This window comes from Phascolarctos cinereus, unplaced genomic scaffold (genome assembly GCF_003287225.1).
Source record: "Phascolarctos cinereus isolate Bilbo 61053 unplaced genomic scaffold, phaCin_HiC Scaffold_726;HRSCAF=1367, whole genome shotgun sequence".
Classification (NCBI taxonomy): Eukaryota; Metazoa; Chordata; class Mammalia; order Diprotodontia; family Phascolarctidae; genus Phascolarctos; species Phascolarctos cinereus.
This window is the reverse complement of record NW_027556098.1, coordinates 307889728-307908770: the sequence shown is the minus strand read 5'-3', so window position 1 is coordinate 307908770 and position 19043 is coordinate 307889728. Positions and strand designations below refer to the sequence as shown.

The window sequence follows — 19043 nt, the reverse complement described above, 5'->3', positions numbered from 1 at the left end:
GGGTTAGCCGTTAGGAAGGGCAAAGAATAGATAAACAGTTCCAGTACTGTTCAAGTAGATAAAAATAAAAGCTCAGAATTGACCTTTTGTACCCATTTGCTCAATGTGTCCCTGCTTTCTTTTCTAACAGGAGAATTAAATTGAACAGACAATTTTTTTTTTTATGTTCACATTAGTCATGCTGTAAAAAAGAATTAGATCCAATGGGAGGAACCACACACACACAAAAAAGAAACAAACAAAAAAGAGAGAAAGCGCGCAAATAGTGTGCTTTGATCTGCATGCAGACTCCATCGTTATTTTTCTGGATGTGAGTAGTATTTTACATCATGAGTCTCTTGGAGTTAAAGGACAATGATTTATAACGAGGGAAATGGAAGAGGAAACAAAAAAGCAGATTCTTTGAGCAATTTGACCTGGTTCTTTGAACTTAAAATTTCCTATTTCCTTCTTCCATAAAACAGGCTAATGATGTGAAACTAGGGCCAAACAGCCAGCAGCCACGAACTAGGCAGTTATGAAGAAACAGAGCCCGGTGCATAGCAGGACATCTAAACGTGAGAACAAATGAGCATGAAATCATGCTTTTTCACTTTTGTGTCTTCCTTCTCTCTTGATCATCTCTCAGCAGACATACCATGCCTTCTTCTGTGACTATTTGCAAAATACTGCTGTTTCTGATGTTGGTGTTAACTGCCTATATCATTTTTATGGCTTCAGAAAACTTCTCAAAGGTAAGAATTATTTTCTCTTTTGGTGTTGACCGTTGCTCCAAGACAAATCAAAATGAATGCTATAGCTTGCACAGAGGAATGCCAGTTAACCAAACAAATACCTCAACATTTCTCCCCTATACTGGACAGGACAGGGAAGCTGTCCTTGAAGTTTGTCCAGAGCTCTGCAAGCAACCCAGGGATTTGAGCAGTTTCTTGGTTTACCAAACACACACTTCTAGGAGAGCTTAATACTGTTTGAGAGTCCAGGACAGACCAAATTCTAAAATGATTTCTGGATAGGAAAAAAGTAGCACATTTGACTGACTTATTTCTGATCATGGGGAGGCCTGGGATTGTCCATAGGCACAAATATATGGTTTCTTGGCAAGACTACTCCAGAGCCAGGTTGAGCTGGCTCCAGGCCATCCCTGAAATGACCTATCCTGACCTTTGGAATGTGACTTTTCTCTTTCCAACTCAAAATTATTGATTTTATTTAATATTTTATTTATTGATTGAGTACTGATTTTTTTTTTCACACAAGTCAGAAAGTTTATTACTCCAGTTCCATGGGTAGGCATAGGTGGTGGTTTGGGTAGACAGTGGGATGTGTACTCCAGAACTTTGGCTGTCTGTCCTTATGTCGGATTACTATTTATTATTGATTTAGTCTGCATTTCCAAGCATCATTAACTCTTCTCTCTTAAAAATGTATTTATATGAATATAATAATCACAAAGAAACACAAATATTGCAATATACAAAGAAAAAGGAGTCTGTGAAAAACCTGTGAACTTCTATTAAACACTATCTTAAAAAGAAATATATACGTGTGTACATGTACAGATACATATAAATAAATGCACATTTGCATTAATTTGTATTAATATATATGAGAGTCAAAGTGGCTTAGTAGATAGATAGCCATCTTCAAAGCCAAGAAGACCTGGGTTCAAGTCCTACATCTGACATACATTAACTGTGTGACCATGGGCTAGTCACTTTAATCCCTCTATTTTAGGTGACTCTAATATTATATGTTGCAGACAAGGTCTAGATCTGCATTGGTAAAAGGAGTTTCCTCACCTGAGACTACCCCGTATAAATGAAGTCACAAATCCAGTCCTTATTTCTCACATATAATCACTATTTGTTTCCTAAGGATTTCTAAGTCATTGGCACATGTTGGACACATCTTGGATGGTAAACAACACATTTCTTATAGCACTGAAATTGTAATTTTATATATTATACATAAACTGAAAAGAAATAGTGGTTGCAAACTAGGAATATGTTTTGTGCAATATCCACATAATATGTCATTTTCTCATTGCTCCATTTCCCTTCTATTTTCATTATTTCCACCACTGATTATTGCTTGGACACTTGCAAGAAGTCTTCATGCCCAGAAACACCACTCAAAACCATCACAGAACCCACCGAGACTGATTTGAGAATTAAAAAAATAATAGAGCAGGTGGATCGCCAGATCCCACACAGACCATTCTCTCATGTCAATACCACCACAAGTGCAACCCACAGTGTGACCAAAATCATCAATCCTAAGACCACCTACTGCAGAGGGGATCAGCTGGATATTCTGCTGGAGGTGAGAGACTATTTGGAGCACAGAAAGCAATATGGAGGAGATTTCTTAAGGGCCAGGATTTCTTCCCCAAAGCTGATGACAGGAGCTTCAGGACAAATAACAGATTTCAACAATGGCACCTACCATGTCAGTTTCACTTTATTCTGGGCAGGTAAAGTCTCTGTGTCTCTTCTGCTCATACACCCCAGTGAAGGGGCATCTGCACTCTGGAGAGCAAGGAATAGGGGCTATGATAAGGTCATTTTCACAGGCCAGTTTGCCAATGGCACATCCCAGGTCTTCAGTGAATGTGGCCTGGTTCTAAACACAAGTGCTGAACTGTGCCAGTACCTGGACCACCGAGATCAAGAAGCCTTCTACTGTGTGAAACCTCAACGAGTGTCCTGTGATGCACTGACCCATATGAAGACCAGGAGTAGTGGAGTTTCTTATCTTAGTATAAAGGAAAAAAATCTTTTACGTAAGTAAGTAGACTTGCAAATATAGAGTAGTTTAGTGAGAAGACTTTGGGGTCAAACCATACTCACACATGTAGAGTCATTTACCTAGATGAGCCAAATTAGCCATATTACATTTGTTTGAATTCGATCCATGAAAGGGGAAGCCCAAGGTCAAGCAACCTGTATCATATAGGTTCATAGATTCAGTAATAATATCTAACATTTATGTAGTGCATTAAAATTTTTCATTGTGTCTTAACCACAAACCTAGGCAATAGGTACTATTTTTATTCCCATTATACAGATGAAAAAACTGAGGTAGACAAGATCACACTGCACATAAGAATTGGAGGCTATATTTGAACTCAGATCTTTCTTACTCTATAATTGATAATTTATTCACTGCATCACCTAGATGTCATTAATACTGACTGATAGGACTGGTTTTAATGCTCTTCATTCTTATGAATATCTTTTTCCCCGACTCTTGTCCATAGTAATCCACTGATTGAATTGCCAGTTAAAAGTTGATTCAAACAAGAGCCTAGAACTGGGGTTGAGGGAAAGTTTACAAATGCCAACCTAGAAGAGTTGATTGAAAATGTCCTTTGGTTAATCTCAACATTCTTTTTGGTTTATTAAAATGTTTTCCTGTCCAATCCTGTGATGTCATTCTGAAGCGATGCATATCTATATGTCAGAAACTCCTTTGCAGTCTTAAAGATTTTTCTGGGGCACTGAGAGGCTGTGACTTTTCCATCATCATTTAGCTGGTATATCTCAGAGGTAGAATCCAAACTCTTTTCTTCTCTGTACCACATTGCCCCTCTAGCCTAAAGATAGACAAAGGATGGAAGGAAGAAAATAAAATAGTCATTAAGCCTCCAATATGTCATAGGCACTGTTCTGAGTGTTCTTTTACAGATACTATCTCATTTGAGCCTCACCCCACCTGGGAAGTAGGTGCTATTATTCTCCCCATTTTACAGTTGAGGAAACAGATGCAGAAAGAGGTGAAGTGGCTTGCCCAAGGTCACCCAGCTAGTAAGTATCTGAAGGTAGATTTTAATTCAGCTCTTCTTGACTCCAGGTCCAGCGCTCCATCTATTGCATCACCTTGTTGCTGACAAAAGAATCAGACTGCAGAAATTGAGGGACACACTAATGAGTTTTTGTTTTTATTATTGTAGTTCTGCATGTTGCATCTAGGAAGTTAGGTTAACTTGTGTTCTTGTTTCTTTGAGGTCCAATGTAGGGATTGAAATTATGAGAGGCTTTGAACCCATCACCGTCTCCCAGTGTAACAGTAAGTCTGCTCTTCTCTGCTCTCTGTTGTGGGTCATGCTCCATAACTCTATAATAAAGTCATTCGTCCTCATGCAACCTTAACTTTGCCTGTGTCATGACCAGGTAATTCTCCCTGGGGCATATCAGAGGAAGTGTGATAAGTGTCAGATTCCTTGGGTGTGGAAAAAAAAAAAAAAGAAATCCTATGCTAAGACATGTCTTCACATGGATAGAGCACCAGCCCTGAAGTCAGGAGGACCTGAGTCAAATCCAGCCTCAGACCAAACACTTGACACTTACTAGTTATGTGACCCTGGGCAAGTAACTTAACCCCAATTGCCTTAAAAAAAAGTCTTCACCTTAAGTTTACACTAGTTTTTCTTCTTAATTAGCCATATCTGTCATCAAAGCATGGGTGTGTACATTTTCATTTGACCCCTTTCAATCTGTATAGGAGTTATTCCCATCTGGCCAATCATCTTGCGCTGGTACCGTTTGAAGGCATGTATGATGGAGTCAGAATGAGAAACAGATTTCCTTTCAGACTTCTGGTGGGGCCATCTCAATTTGTGAGTTGATGAACTTGGCATTTTTATGGAAATGCTTTCTTACCCCATGGGCTTCAATGACAAGTAGAAATCTCATTCACATTATATAACAGAAATGCATTTTTTTTTTTGGTGGTTGGATCAAGCCAATCTTATTTAAAAAGTGATACATATAGCTGTGTGACCCTGGGCAAGTCACTTAGCCCCAATTGCCTAAAAATTAAAAAAAAAATTTAAGTGATACATAGTATAAAAATATAAACTAAATTGCCATGAACAAAATATTCATAAAACTTGATTGAAAATTTTGGGTAGAGAAGTAGTTAAAATGGTGTCTAGTCCTGAGAGAGCCCTGTGTATACCTGTGTATACCTGATGCTTCTGGGTATGTGGATACTGATCTACAATGCATTTTTCTTACTTTTTTTTTCTCCTTTTCTTTTTTTTATTTTTTAACAAATTTTGCATCCTTTTCCAACCTGATGCAGTAGAAAGAATGTTGGATTTGACGGCAGAGAACATGGCTTCGTGTCCTACTCTGCCACCTGTGGGCTCATAGAATCATAGCCTTCGAGCTGGAGGGGACCTAGGAAGCCATTGACTCTATCCATCCCATTTTAAATATGAGGAAATTGAAGAACAAAGAAGTTCCATGAGTCGTCCAGGGTCATATAGCTAGTAAACACTCAAAACATGGGTTTTGAACTCATGTTTCCCAACCTCAAGTCTCATCCCTGAGTCATTAGACCACGAAAGTCAGTAAATGTCTATAAGTAGCAGCTTCCTTATCTGTGAAATGAGGGGATAGGAATAAATGACCGCTGAAGATCCTTCTAGTTTCAAATCTATGATCCAATGATCCTTACTCGGAGGAAATCAGATCCACAATCCAACTCAGACCACAGGGATTTCTTCCATTATGGGGGACTCTTTCTTTAGCTTCCTTATTCTCCTTCTGCCTATATATTTAAGATCTCTAATAAAGTTGTGCAGTTATGTCCCAATTCGCCAGATCCCAAGCATCATTTCATGTTTTGAATTTAGGCCTTAGCCAGGGTCTAAGTATCAATTAGCAAATTGCAAAACATTACTTAAATGCAACCTATTTCTTTGAATTAGAACCATATGAGCCCTCTTCTCCTTTTTTCCCCCCTTCCATACTCCCTTATTTGCAGTATATAATAATACAAATGATAAAACAAAGATTCCGATAAATTATGAAATATATTCTTAATTGCTGAATATTTAGAAACTCTGGGCTTTTGGTGCTAATAAAAGGATCTTCCAATCAGTTTTTTTTAATGTAATTGACCTTCTATAAATAGAACAAACCACTTTTCATTTCTTCCAAGGTCAGGATACTGTGTAGATTAACTTTTCGTTAATTGCCAAGTTAGGGCACAGAACTGAGTCTTTGAAAAAGCATGAATCAGGGAGCCTAGTACTAGAACTATTCTTGATTCTCTTCCTAGACTGTACTTAGTTTTACCCATGCTTTTCTGCCCTCTTCTTTCTGAAGGACTTTTTCTGCTATTTCTGATGTTTCTTGACTTTCTTAAGATGAAGAAAGCATTAGAGTCATCATAAGGTGCATCTGGTTGCATCTTTTCCTCATCAATACCAGTTACCTTGTACTCATCTGAATTGAACAACTGAAGGAGAGTTTATTCCATTTTTCTTCTTTTTGTTTCTTTCCTTTTTGTCTCCCATGGTTTTTGGCTTTCTGATACATACCTCTACCCAAATATCACAAATGGCACATCTTTCTTTCTTTCCACAGTGGGAACTAATCTATGTTTTGAATGAATAGAAAAATTTCCAAATATGCCAAGTCCCTTGCTAAATGCTAAGGATACAGATGGAAAAGATAAGAGAGTCCCAGCACTCAAGGAGCTCAAACTTTTATTGGGAGAGACAATATGTCTAAGAGAGTTCAGCTGCAGAGTGTATGGGAAATCCTGGAATCCCTAAGTGTTCATAGGTTGGGTAGATGGTAAGATCCAGGGGTACACTGGGTGTGTGGGCAGACCAGATGGCAGTGCCCTTGAGGCCTGGAGGTCTGGAGTGGCAGGGCAAATTGTAAGGTCTATAATACTTCGGGATGCTGTGGCAAGGCAGATAGTTAAGTCTAAGTGGCCCTCCATCTCACTGGAGAATTGTAGGTGGTGACTCCCAGCTCATCCAAGCAGTGTGAGCAGCCAGTCTACTCTTCCATCTTACTGCCTCTGAAGTGGTCTTGGTGTCTGGTGGTCTTAGGAGAGGAAAAAGGAAGCCAAGGGTGAAGGCTGACCCTGCTGGTGGTTCTCTAAACCACAGGGCAACAGTGCATTGCGTTTTATTTCATTTGCTTTATGTGGTTAGCTCTCTTCATTGGAATACCATTCTAATGATGCTAGTATCAGCAGTTCCTTCCTGAGGGTCCCAGGTAGCTTTGCTCTGTTTCATAGTCAGATTGTTCTTCTAACCTAAAAGCCATCAGATATGTGAATGGCCTGGGTCACAAGGGAGATTAGGTGAAAGAATACAGATGGAGTAGAGAAAACCACTATCCACTACTAGAAAACCAACTCAAAATGAATATTTTGAAATAGTGTTAGTGGCATCATCTTCATTTAAAAAGGACTTTTGTAGAAGTCTTAACATTCCTGAAAGGAGTCTTGGAGAGGCTGTTTAGACTATCCCTTGGGTGGCACCTGCATATGAGTATTCTTGGGGTATTGCCTGAACCCATATTACTCAGATTAGTGAGAGATGGCATCAGTCTGTTTGAATATTTTGGTAATTGTGATAGAGAAGAAGATTGCTCTGATAGACTAATTCTGAATGCATTGAATTTATCAGATGTTGAAACAATGAGAGAGAAATGCCAGATTGGAATGAAGTCCCCTATTCCCAGTGGTTATTCTTTGCAAGGAAAGTGGAATCCAGCATTTTGTAAACTAACTCAGCTAAGTAATGTGGATGTAATCAATGATTGTTTGAAAGGAAAACTCATTTACCTCATGGGAGATTCTACCCTACGCCAGTGGATGGACTACTTCTCCAAATTTGTGAAAAGTAAGTTCTCTGAATTCATTTTTTTTTAATAATAGGATTTCTCAGGAGCTTTTTTTAGAGCACTTTTTTTTTTGGCTATTGGGGTTAAGTGACTTGCCTAGGGTCACACAGCTAGTAAGTGTCAAGTGTTTGGTCTGATGCTAGATTTGAACTCAGGACCTCCTGACTTTAGGGCCAGTGGTCTATCTACTGTACCACCTAGCTGCCCCACTCTGGGGCTTTTTTTTTGTTTGATTTTCTTGACCTTTGTAGGGATGGGTGGAATTCCTCAAAGTAATTCTTATATTTTTCATGAGAAAATGTTAATTCTCTTCCCTTTCCTGTGTAGCTATAGAAAATTTAATTGGGGGGAGGATGACAATATATCATGCTAGGCAACAATTATTCTCTAATTACTAATTATCTTAAGAGTAAGGTAATTAGTTTGGCCTGTACTGAAAAGTGGTAAGATTCTTTTCTTTGCTTCAAAGTTGTAATGATTTTCCCCCCATCAGCACTGAAATATTTTGATCATCATGGAAGTGGAGCATTTAAGAAGTACATACTTCTGGATCCAGAAAGACACATTCATATGCAATGGAAAAAACATGGGCCTCCATTTGTCACTAACAAACTGTACTCATTTAAAAATAATGAATATATTACCCGTGAAATTGACAGAGTAGCAGGAGACAGAAACACAGCCATAGTCATCACCCTAGGACAACATTTCAGACTATTCCCAGTTGACATCTTCATCCGAAGAGTTATCAATATCCAAAAGGCAATTAGGCGGTTATTGCTAAGAAGTCCAGATACCAAAGTTATCCTGAAGGCGGAAAACATTAGGGAGTTGCACAACGAGGCTGAGCAAGTGGGTGACTTTCACGGCTACATTCAGTACCTTATAATGAGGGACATTTTCCAGGATCTCAATGTGGGTATCATTGATGCCTGGGACATGACCATTGCGTATGACTCTAGAATCCTGCACCCCCCTAATAATGTTATTGAAAATCAGATTAATATGTTCTTAAACTACATCTGCTGAGGGATCGGAAAAAATCACCAGAAAGGCTCTCTATATCTTTATTTACTAAGTATTATGAGAGGACCAAATATATCAAATAAGAGATTCCAGTTGATATATGCCTAGCACAAAATATGAATACAAGTTGGTAAGTGCATCATGGTGGGGGGACAAGAGGAAAACATGAGGCCCTACATGCCCTTTTGGAATAGGAGATATGTCACGAGTGAGCATTGTTTCTGTTTCCATTACTGATTAGAGTCACATGGGAAATGTCTTCTTTGGTAGTATTGATTGCTATATCATCCAGTGACCCTAGTTCTCCAGGATGTATGTGTTGGCAGTAGGATGGGGAGAAATGACCAGAACATAGGTTTGAGGAATAACGTCTTGGCACAGCCAACAAGAACACAAGACCAACCCGAATAAGTGATTTGATTGAAGGCTAAAGGACTTGATCACACTACAGAGGGAATTGTGTGCAGTGGTCAATATTAAGCCTATCTCTGGGTAGTTTTTTCAAAATGCAGTGTTGTTCACTCAGGGAGCCCTATAAATATCCAGGATTTAGGTAATTTTAGGGAAGGAGAAGTTGTCTATATTACTAAGAAAGGATCCCAAAGGGAAAAGGAAAGAAGCTCTTTTACATATCCTCAGGGGTGGATGAAGCTATCAGCCAAATGGGGAGATGTGAGAGAAGTCTAGTAATCCTGTGGTCTTTCCTTAAGCTTAGTAGACAAAGTTGGGGTAGTGACTTGGATTCAGGGAAAGATTTTGAATGGTAAGTTACAGTTTTAAGGCATCAATACATTCTTGAAAATGGAAGGGGACTTCTTGATGATGGGAGTTTTATTTACCAACGCCAGAAAATGTTTGGAGATTGAGAACAGTAGGCCAAATGTTTTGCAATAGGACACTAATCAGATTTACACCTGTCTAAAATACTTGATACTGTCCCTCAGGTAAAAAGTTACTTTGAAAACTTCTATGGTTGAATATTAAATCTGGGCATATGTGCATGTCCCCTGATATACGTATGAGTGTGTCTATTGCTTAAATGTGTGTGTACTGGTATATCATGGATTAATTTGTTTTGGGAAAAGTAATGGATCATCCTTTACTTTCTTACTTTACTTAATTTCAATTAGGGAAGAACTTGGCAAGGTGGTTGTATACTTTGGGATTCAAAACTATCATTAGCCTTTTGTCTTTATAAGAAGAAGTGGGCAAATGCTGCACTTTCAGGGAACAGAAAGAATCCTCAAGACAAAAATCATAACGAAATTCTATAAGGGCTGGACTGAGAAAAGTATTTTTTTAATCAAATGACTTACAAACTTAATATTGAACAGCAATACTACTAGTTAGACTTGCCTTCTATTTACATTTAAATGAACTTCCATGAATAAAATATCATAGCAACTTTAAAAGTTACTACTTCTAAATTTTCAATGGGATTGTTTGTCTCTTCAGTTTCATCAATATTCCTTCTTTTATGGTTGCTGTTTATTCATTTGGTTTTGCTACACACACACACACACACACACACACTGGATTATTTCATAAAGGTCTTTCCAGATTTCTTCGCAGACCTCATTCAGCTTCAACTTCCTCATCTGTAAAATGGGGATAATAATAACACCTATCTTAGAGAGTTTTGTGAGGACCAAAAGAGAGCATATATAAAACACTTTGCAAACCTTAAACCATTTTATAAATGCTAGATATTATTGTAATTCACAGACACATGAGGAAATGAGATGTTAAGTGACTTGCAAAGGTTGCACTGGTAATAAGTGGCAGAGTCAGAATTTAAACCAGGGTCCCCTAACTTCAAGTGCAGTACTCTATTCATCATACCATAGTGTTTTTTGTTGATCTCCACTATATAATAATATTCCCTTTTTTAGAAGAACTTGTCACAACTACTCTCCTACTATTGGACATTCAGGTTGCTTCCAGTTTTTTTGCAATTACAAATACAGCAGCAAATGATAGTGACTTTAAAAGACTGATGAGCCAATGGACTAGAGATATAGAATAAGATATAGATTCTCAGACACGGGGAACTTGTTGATCTGTGTTGCTGGACTATACATACTTGTTATGAGGGTGACTTCTACTCAGGAGTGTGGGTGGGGTTGGTAGGTTCTAAAGGTATGGACAAATATGAAAAAAAAATCAGCTTTTTTGTTTGTTTTTTTGTTCTACTTTGTTCTGGGTTTGTTTCTCAGTTTTATTTTTGTTATCTATTAATTTTTGCTTAACTGAATTTATTCTGGTATGTGTTGTTTCACTGCTTTTTTTTAAACAAAAAGAAATGTTTTTATTGATATCATTTGTTTTTATGTATCTGCATTTCCTTCTTCATCCATTCTCTTTTGTTTCTCAGAGAGCTTTCCCTTACAACAAAGAATAAAAAAGGAGGAAGAAAAAGAGAAAAAAATTCAGTAAAGCCAATCACATTAAAAACAGTCTGATATTACATACAATGTTCCATACCCATATAGAACCATATCTGCATAGGAGAGAAGAAGTGTGTAATTCTATCTCTTATTTGGGATAAGCTTGTCCATAAATACATACATATGTGTACATATTGACACTATTCTACATTTTAATACCAGATAGTCACATTTTAAATAAACAGTGAGTTGATCCTATTAGAAACAAAATATAACACAGGTTCCAGATAAAATATCACATGTAACCTTTTCCCCCCAATCACAGATTTTTATTCTATGTAATGATTATTGATTCATCAAAAATAGTTTCACAGGTGAATGCTGGAGAGAAATAGACTTAAGAAACATTTATTTTTACCTCTCTTGAAGAAGTGAAAGTAAGTGATGTTTACATTCCTCTTCATTTGCAAGGTCTTTAAACTCTTAAAAATGTAGTTTCATTTCTCAAAGCACACACCATCTTTTAAAAATCTTATTGCACATACGCACTCAAACAGTCTCTTGTAAAAAGTGTGCATATAAATTGAAGACTTTCTGCAAAAATATTCTCCCTGTATCACTTCAAAACTCCAAACTGCAAATAAGCAATCACTGCAATTTGATTACTTCTTATTTCCATAGAAAAAATACAGAGTAGAGAAGCTTTCTGACTACAACTGTTTCATGATGTTTACAGCAACAGATTCTCTATGCTCTCTCTAAAATACTCCGTTGTTCAACACTTTTTTGGAAAAGAACAAACAGAATCCAGCAATCTTGAGGAGCCAGTAAAGGGATAGGGGGAGAAAAACTTTATAATACCTAACCTGTCCCATAAACTTTAAAGAAAAATTTAAGCAATCTCCCTCCTCCCCCCCGCCCCGGAACTAATCAATTCACCTTTTTAAAGGCCTTTTTTTTTTATTTCTGAAAGTAGATCTTAGTAAAAATCAATATGGCCATAATATATAATCTTTATATGTTGTTGTAGCTTTCTTGTTAACCCTATATTTAAAATTTTTGGCGTAATTTTCACTAGGTATTTTGTTCTACCATTTTCTTTTTCAATTTTGACTCCCCCTATTTTAGGTATCAAGACCATATTTGTATCATGGAAAGAATGTGGTAAAATTCCTTTGAAAAACTATTCTGGCAAACTGTGTAGTATTGTTCTTCAAATGCTTGATAGAATTTACTTGTGAATCAATCTGGTTCCTGGCTTTTTATTTTATTTCAATAATTGAGATATGCCATTCAATTTCTTTCTCTGTAATTGGATTATTTAAATATTGTTTTCCTAGTCTATTAATCTTAGGCTTTATATTTTTGTAAATATTAATTTTATTTCATTTAAGTTGTTGGTTTTATCAGCATATAGTTTGGCAAATATCTTTTATTTATTCTTCATTTTCTGTGGATTCTCCTTTTTCATTTTTGATCCTGGTAATTTTGATTTTCTTCTTTTTTAAAATTCAAACCAGCTAATGCTTTGTCTAGTTTATTTTGAAAAAAATCTCCTAGTTTTATTTATTCAATATTTCTTTTTTCTTTTCAGTTTTGTTACTTTCTTCTTTGATTTTCAAAAAATTTGTTGGGTTTCTAGTATTTTAGTTGCATTTCACTATCTGTTCTTTCTCTTTTTAAAATAAAAATGTTTAATAATACACATTTTCTCTTAAGTATTGTTTTATCTACACCCCAAGAATTCTGGATGTTATCTCATCTATTTTATACAATGCTTTGAAGTTTATGAAGTGCAAACTCATTTCAGTGATTCAACCTGAATACCTCCTGACTGCATAAGAGGTGGCAGATATTCTGCCCAAACAAGGGAAAGAAAAGAGAAGGTACTTGTTGGGGGGGGGGGAGGTGAAGTGGATGATGACATGGGAAGCACAGAACACAACTACAAAGTCATAAGCCCTAGAGGGAAATGAGCATGTCTAAGAGAGAGAGAATAGAAATACAGTGTAGTCATTACTTGGCCTTATAGTTTACTCAAGGCAAGGACCCTGGTAAGACAAACTTCCATATCTTCCAATGTGAGGAGTCTGAAGATGCCTTACATGACACACCTCAGATATCTGTGCAGCAGTTAGAGAGAGAGGAACGAAAGACTGAGGAAGGAATCTGGAAGCAAGTAATTGGGGAACACACTTAAGGAGAAAGGGGGGATGGGGGAGCTTATTGAAGAGCATTGCCATGGGGGAAAAGTGGGGGGTAACTGGTATGGGAGATGGAGACTAAATGATGGGTTTAATTTGAGGCAAGAGTGTGTGCATTGGGAGACTGTCTTCTATGATGATGTTGTGTCTTTGTAGACAACATCTCATCACAAGAAAAGAGGAAATGAGAGCTCCTAAGGGATGGCTGGTGCCCAAAAAGCTGTGTGGGGGCAGATGGGTGGAAGAGGAGTCATGAACCTCAAGATGAGATGGCAAGAGCAACAAAAAGAAGATTGAACTTGAGCAGAGAGAGAATTGAATAATATGGTTGGGGATGTTGTAAAACGTCTGTCATAGGACACTGCTTCTATTCAAATTACTCCCTTTGTAAGTGGAGATTTCTAAGAATAAGGCACATAAAAAATAAAACCATGGGGGCAATAAAACAAGATCTATAAAGGTAATAACAGACATTAGTTGGAAGACGGAGCTGGAATACCTTAATTCAAAAGCTTTAACTCCATGAGAACACAAAGAGATCAAAGAAGGAATAAATACCAACATAAATAATAAGCCAGAGACTAAAATGGCAAAATACACAGGAAGCAAAAGAGAATTAATGGAAAGAATAAAGTAAAGAAATTAGAAAAAGGTATAGAAAGAAAATAACTAACAAGCAAAACAAGTTAGAAGGGAGAAGAAGGGCAGGAGGGTGTTAAACTAACCACTTAACTGAGAGGAAAAAGAAGGGGAAAAAAGAGGGGATATTGAAAACTAACTAAATAGAAGAAAAAAATAAATTAATACTTTGAGTAAAAGCTCAAAACTAGGGAAAGGGTTGTCAAATAGAAGCAGTCAGAGAGCCTATGGGAATGGGATTCCATTGCAGCAATTTTTGCAATATCAGTCATGAGGATAAAGCACTGACATTGTTCATTCTTCATTCTTGAAAAAGGGCAGTGACAATACGAGGGTGATGTCTTGACTTACACATGAACTGGATTTAAATGAGGCAGAGCAGCACAAAGTCATCAGCCTCATTCTCTCCTCCAGAGTCATCTGAATCCAGTGGCAAGACAAAAATCAAGAGAACTGGCGATGGTCCCACATTAACACAAAGGGGAAGAGGAACAAAAGAAATTCCAAAAAATATATAAATAAAACAGCACCAGAAACAAAAATAGAGAAAAACACACGTCTAACTCTCATAACTTTAAATGCGAAAGGATGAAATAATGTAACCAAACAAAAGACAGCGACAGAATGAATAAGGAAATAAAACCCCATAGACTGTTGCTTACTAGTTGCTCTGCTATTTCTTTTGTATCCGACTCTTCATGACCTGATTTGGGGTTTTCTTGGCCAAGATGCTGCAGTGGTTTGCCATTTCCTTCTCTATCTCATTTTATAGCTAAGGAACCTCAGGCAAACAAATGATCTGTCCATGATCACATAGATAGTAAGCATTTGAGGGCATATTAGAGCTCAGGTCTTCCTGACTCTAGGCCCAGTACTCTATCCACTATGCTACCTAGTTGCCTGTTATTTGCTAGAAAACATTTAAAAAGCAAAGATAAACACAGGATCAAAATGAGAGGCTGGAAAAAATTAATTATGCAGCAAGTTAATAAAAAAGGAATTATAAACATGCTATCAGACAAATGAAAAATAAAAATCCATAATATAAGCAATGAAATTACATTAAGCTTAAAGAAAAAAGAACTATGGAGTCTGAATGCAGATCAAAGCATATATAAAGCAATAGATAATGAACTAATTTCAGTGTTAAACTTACATGTTTCAAATAGTTTAGCATCTAAATTCATAAAGGAAAATTATCTTGATTGAAAATAGATAAAACCCATAGCACAATAATAGCAAGAAACTTTAGTATTTTCTTAGAGGGGGACACATCTAAAAGAAAAACAAACAAAAGGAAAACATAGAATTGGAAAACTGTTGAAGAATTTAGATTTATAACAACATTTGAAGAAAGTCACTAAAGAATATATCTATTTCTCAGCACTATGTGACATTTTACCAAAATACACTATGTATTGTGGCACACAGAAATTTTAACTAAATGTTAAAAAGTAGAAATACTAAATGGATCTTTAAAAAAAAAACAATATATAGAAGTCATTATGCAATTGATAAATAGTCGAATGATATGAACAGGTAGTTTTCGAAAGAAGAAATAAAAGCTATCTATGATTATAGAAAAAAATGCTCTAAATCACTATTGATTAGAGAAATGCAAATCAAAATGACTCTGAGGTACTACATCACACCTATCATATTGGTTAACATGACAAAGCAGGAAAATGATAAATGCTGGAGAAGATGTGGGAAAATTGGAACACTAATGCATTGTTGGGGGAGTTGTGAACTGATCCAACCATTTTGGAGAGCAATTGGGAACTATGCCCAAAGGACTATAAAAATGTGCATAGCCTTTGACCCAGTAATACCACTTCTAGGGCTATATCCCAGAGAGATCATTCAAATGGGAAAAGGACCCACGTGCACAAAAATATTTATAGTAGCTCTTTTTGTGGTGCCAAATAATTGGAAATTGAGATGCCCATCAGTTGAGAAATGGCTGAACAAGTTGTGGTATATGAATGCAATGGAATACTACTGTGTTTCAAGAAATGATGAGCAAGTGAACTTCAGAAAAACCTGGAAAGACGTATATGAACTGATACTAAGGGAACTGAACAGCAACATTGCGCAATGACCAACTTTGATAGACTTATCTCTTCTTAGCAATGCAAGGATCTAAGACAATTCCAAAAGACTCATGATGGAAAATGCTATCCACATCCAGAAAAAAGAACTATGGAGTCTGAATGCAGATCAAAGCATATTATTTGCTCTCTCTCTTTTTTTCTTTTTTTTAGTTCTTTCTCGTGGTTCTTCCCATTTGTTCTAGTTCTTCTTAACAACATAACTAATTGATAATAGGTTTAATATAAATGTATATGTTAAGGCTATATCAATTTACACACTGTATTGGGGGAGGGGAGGGGAGAAGTGGGGAGAAAATTTGGAACTCAAAATCTTATGGAAGTGAATGTTAAAAACTAAAAATGAATAAATTTATTTCGAAAAAATAAAATAAAATTCTAATTAAAAAATACAATGTAAGAAAAAATATCTACCAATTCAGGGAGCAAAAGCAAAATCCTAAATAATGAGAGAATCAAACAATAAATCATAGAAAGAATTAATAATTATGTGAAAAGCGATGATAATGATAAGAAAATACTCTACAATTTCTGGCTACATCTCACTAGTCTGCAGAAGAAGAAAAAAAGAATACTCCTAAAAATGTACACTAAAAATATCTTTAGATATGATTAATGAACCAAATATAAAATTTTTAAAAATTAGAAAGTCAACAAATAAACAAACTCAAATTAAGCTCAGAAGTTGTTTTTGAGAATGAAATAGATAAATTAGAAACCAAAAAATATTATTGAATTTATAAATAAAAACAAAACCTTATTATTTGAAAAAACTAAAACAACATTGATAATCCATTATCTGACTTGAACAAAAGTATGCAATCATAGATTTAGAGCTAGAAGGGTAAAAAAAGGAATGATGGCATAAAATTAACAAATTAATAATTAATAAATAAAATAATAAATAAAAAGTAATAAGGTATAATCCAGAAGAAATACAAATTATTATGAGAATCAACTATAGACAGCTATATGTGAATAAAACTTAAAATTCAAGGGAAATAAGGGATTTATTTCCAAAAAAGAAAAAGACCCAAATTAATAGAACACCAAATAAAGATCATAGTATCCAATGAAAAGGAAAAAATGAACTAGCTGTAAACAAACCTCTTGGGTTGTCAGGAGATATCCGGTAACTTCCGACTAGAAAATTCAGAGGTTCCCAGTGTGAGTGGATACTGCCCTTTGGGGGGTACTGAAGTATGGGGGAGCAGTAGTAGCCTCAGGTACAACTGGGGGGCTTTGAATAAAAATAAGGGGGCTGTGGAAGCATAAAGAAGAAAAGATCAGAAAATTTTGAAAAACCATTCATACATATTTCATCTGTTGTGTTACAGAGTTGAAGTCTTAGTGATTACAATGTATTCCAAATAAACACACAAAATGCAAGTTATAATTGATCACTCTTCAAGTCTGCCAGATGAGTTTTGACAAGCAAGTTTTAACAAGGCAGGTGAGCATGTACTGCATTGTTAGAAAGTCCAGCAAGCATTGGCAAGAATATATGCATGTAATGACTTGTTTACAATATGTTGCTATATGGCTATATGATGCAATATTGCATCATCAAAATTTCAGTGCAGGAAAAAACCCACAAATTTACAATAAATTATTAAATTTAAGATGTGTCATTTTAAAAATATGTTTTATATTTTTAAATGACACAAATTTCAAAAATAAAATATTAAAGAGTTAAAGAAAGTAGATTTCCAGGGCGGTGCTGAGTAATTTTTTTTGTGGGGGTGGTAGGCGAAATAAGTTTGGGAATCTATGGTCTAAATAGATCTATAGTAAAATTGTATCAGACTTCAAAAAGAAAGGTTAATACCTACACTACACAAATTATTATGAAAAATAATTGATAAAGAAAACATACAACCAAATGCCTTCTGAGAAATATGGTGTCCACTACTTTTGTTCCATAATAGGGTCCTTGACTTTTAAACCATAATAATAGTCAGAAGAAGAACAAAGTAGAAGCAGGACGTTTTTGTAAAGAACAGGAAGATTTTTTGATTTAAAACTAGAATAGTCAGCAGTAGAACAAAGTAGAAACAGGATGTTTTTGCAAAGATCAGGAAGATGACCTGGGTGAACCAGTTTGGATAGGGTCCCTGTGATAAGTAGGGGGGTCAATGAAATGTGAAAGGGAATGTATGTGCTTAGTAACTTCTCTGTCCCGGGTGGGGTTTAGATGCCATTTTCTGGTCATGAAACATGGTGGGGAAACGTGGCAAGGGACAATGTGTAGGATGTGTACTGGGAAGTTGTACACTCTGTAGCACCCAGCCAATGGGGAAACAGAGGAGGGACCCTATGGCCAGTAATAGGGATAAAAGGCTTTGCTGTATCAGGCATCGGGTGTGCCTAGTCTATAGGACACCCACTTCTGAAACTGTGTAATAAACTGGGCTTTTGACTTCATTCCTCCTGAGTCCAACAAGTTTTGTGCGAGAAATATAATACTAACATTTAAATTAAGGAAGGATAAAACAAAGAAATAAAATCATAGACCAATATCATTAAAAATCCTGTGAATCTAAAAAATCTAAAAAATCAGTTCCTGTTATCACATTTGACATGCCAGATTTCTAAGAATTTTTACACATTAGGAATGTAATTAATCATATTAAAAATAAAAACATCCCAAACCACATGATATTAACAATATAGAAAAGGCCTTTGACAAAAAACAACAGTCTTCTGTGCTTTAAAAAATAAATAAAGTATATACAGTGATATTTTTAATACAACAAAAAGTATCTAAAGCTAGCATTATATGAAATGTGAGAACACAAGAAACTCTCCCCAATAATCACAGGAGTAAAGCAAGGATTCTCCCCTTTCCTAATGTGATTTAACATATTCTAGAAATGTTAGCAATACTAGAAGATGAGAAACAAAATTAAGAAATAAAGAAATGCTACCTATAGAAATATGGGAAATGAAAGAAATTAAAAGCCCAAACCTTGACAAACAGAAGACAAAATTATCCCCAACTATGGACAAATCACTTTG

At 36.0% G+C, this 19043-nt stretch overlaps 1 protein-coding gene across 4 annotated transcripts; it reads left to right on the top strand.

Annotated features, from left to right (window-relative positions):
* Positions 1 to 217: 217 nt before the first annotated feature.
* LOC110210652 (NXPE family member 2-like) lies at positions 218 to 11445 on the top strand. 4 transcript variants are annotated; one of them, XM_020989721.2, is made up of 6 exons: positions 218 to 310; positions 629 to 734; positions 2113 to 2789; positions 4010 to 4071; positions 7442 to 7657; positions 8152 to 11445. In XM_020989721.2, the coding sequence occupies exons 1-6, from the start codon at positions 282 to 284 to the stop codon at positions 8685 to 8687; spliced, it is 1626 nt and encodes a 541-aa protein (XP_020845380.1). In that variant the 5' UTR covers positions 218 to 281; the 3' UTR covers positions 8688 to 11445. The 4 variants fall into 4 exon arrangements, with proteins under 4 accessions (XP_020845380.1, XP_020845378.1, XP_020845382.1 ...); XM_020989719.2 differs by having other exon boundaries at positions 2110 to 2789; XM_020989720.2 differs by having other exon boundaries at positions 226 to 310; positions 632 to 734; positions 2110 to 2789.
* The last annotated feature ends 7598 nt before the right edge of the window (positions 11446 to 19043 follow it).

Coding starts and splice junctions, on each gene's coding strand:
- LOC110210652 (XM_020989719.2), top strand. CDS start 282: ATGCAGACTCCATCGTTATTTTTCTGGAT. Junction 311..628: donor CCATCGTTATTTTTCTGGAT/GTGAGTAGTATT, acceptor ATCATCTCTCAG/CAGACATACCATGCCTTCTT. Junction 735..2,109: donor CTTCAGAAAACTTCTCAAAG/GTAAGAATTATT, acceptor GACACTTGCAAG/AAGTCTTCATGCCCAGAAAC.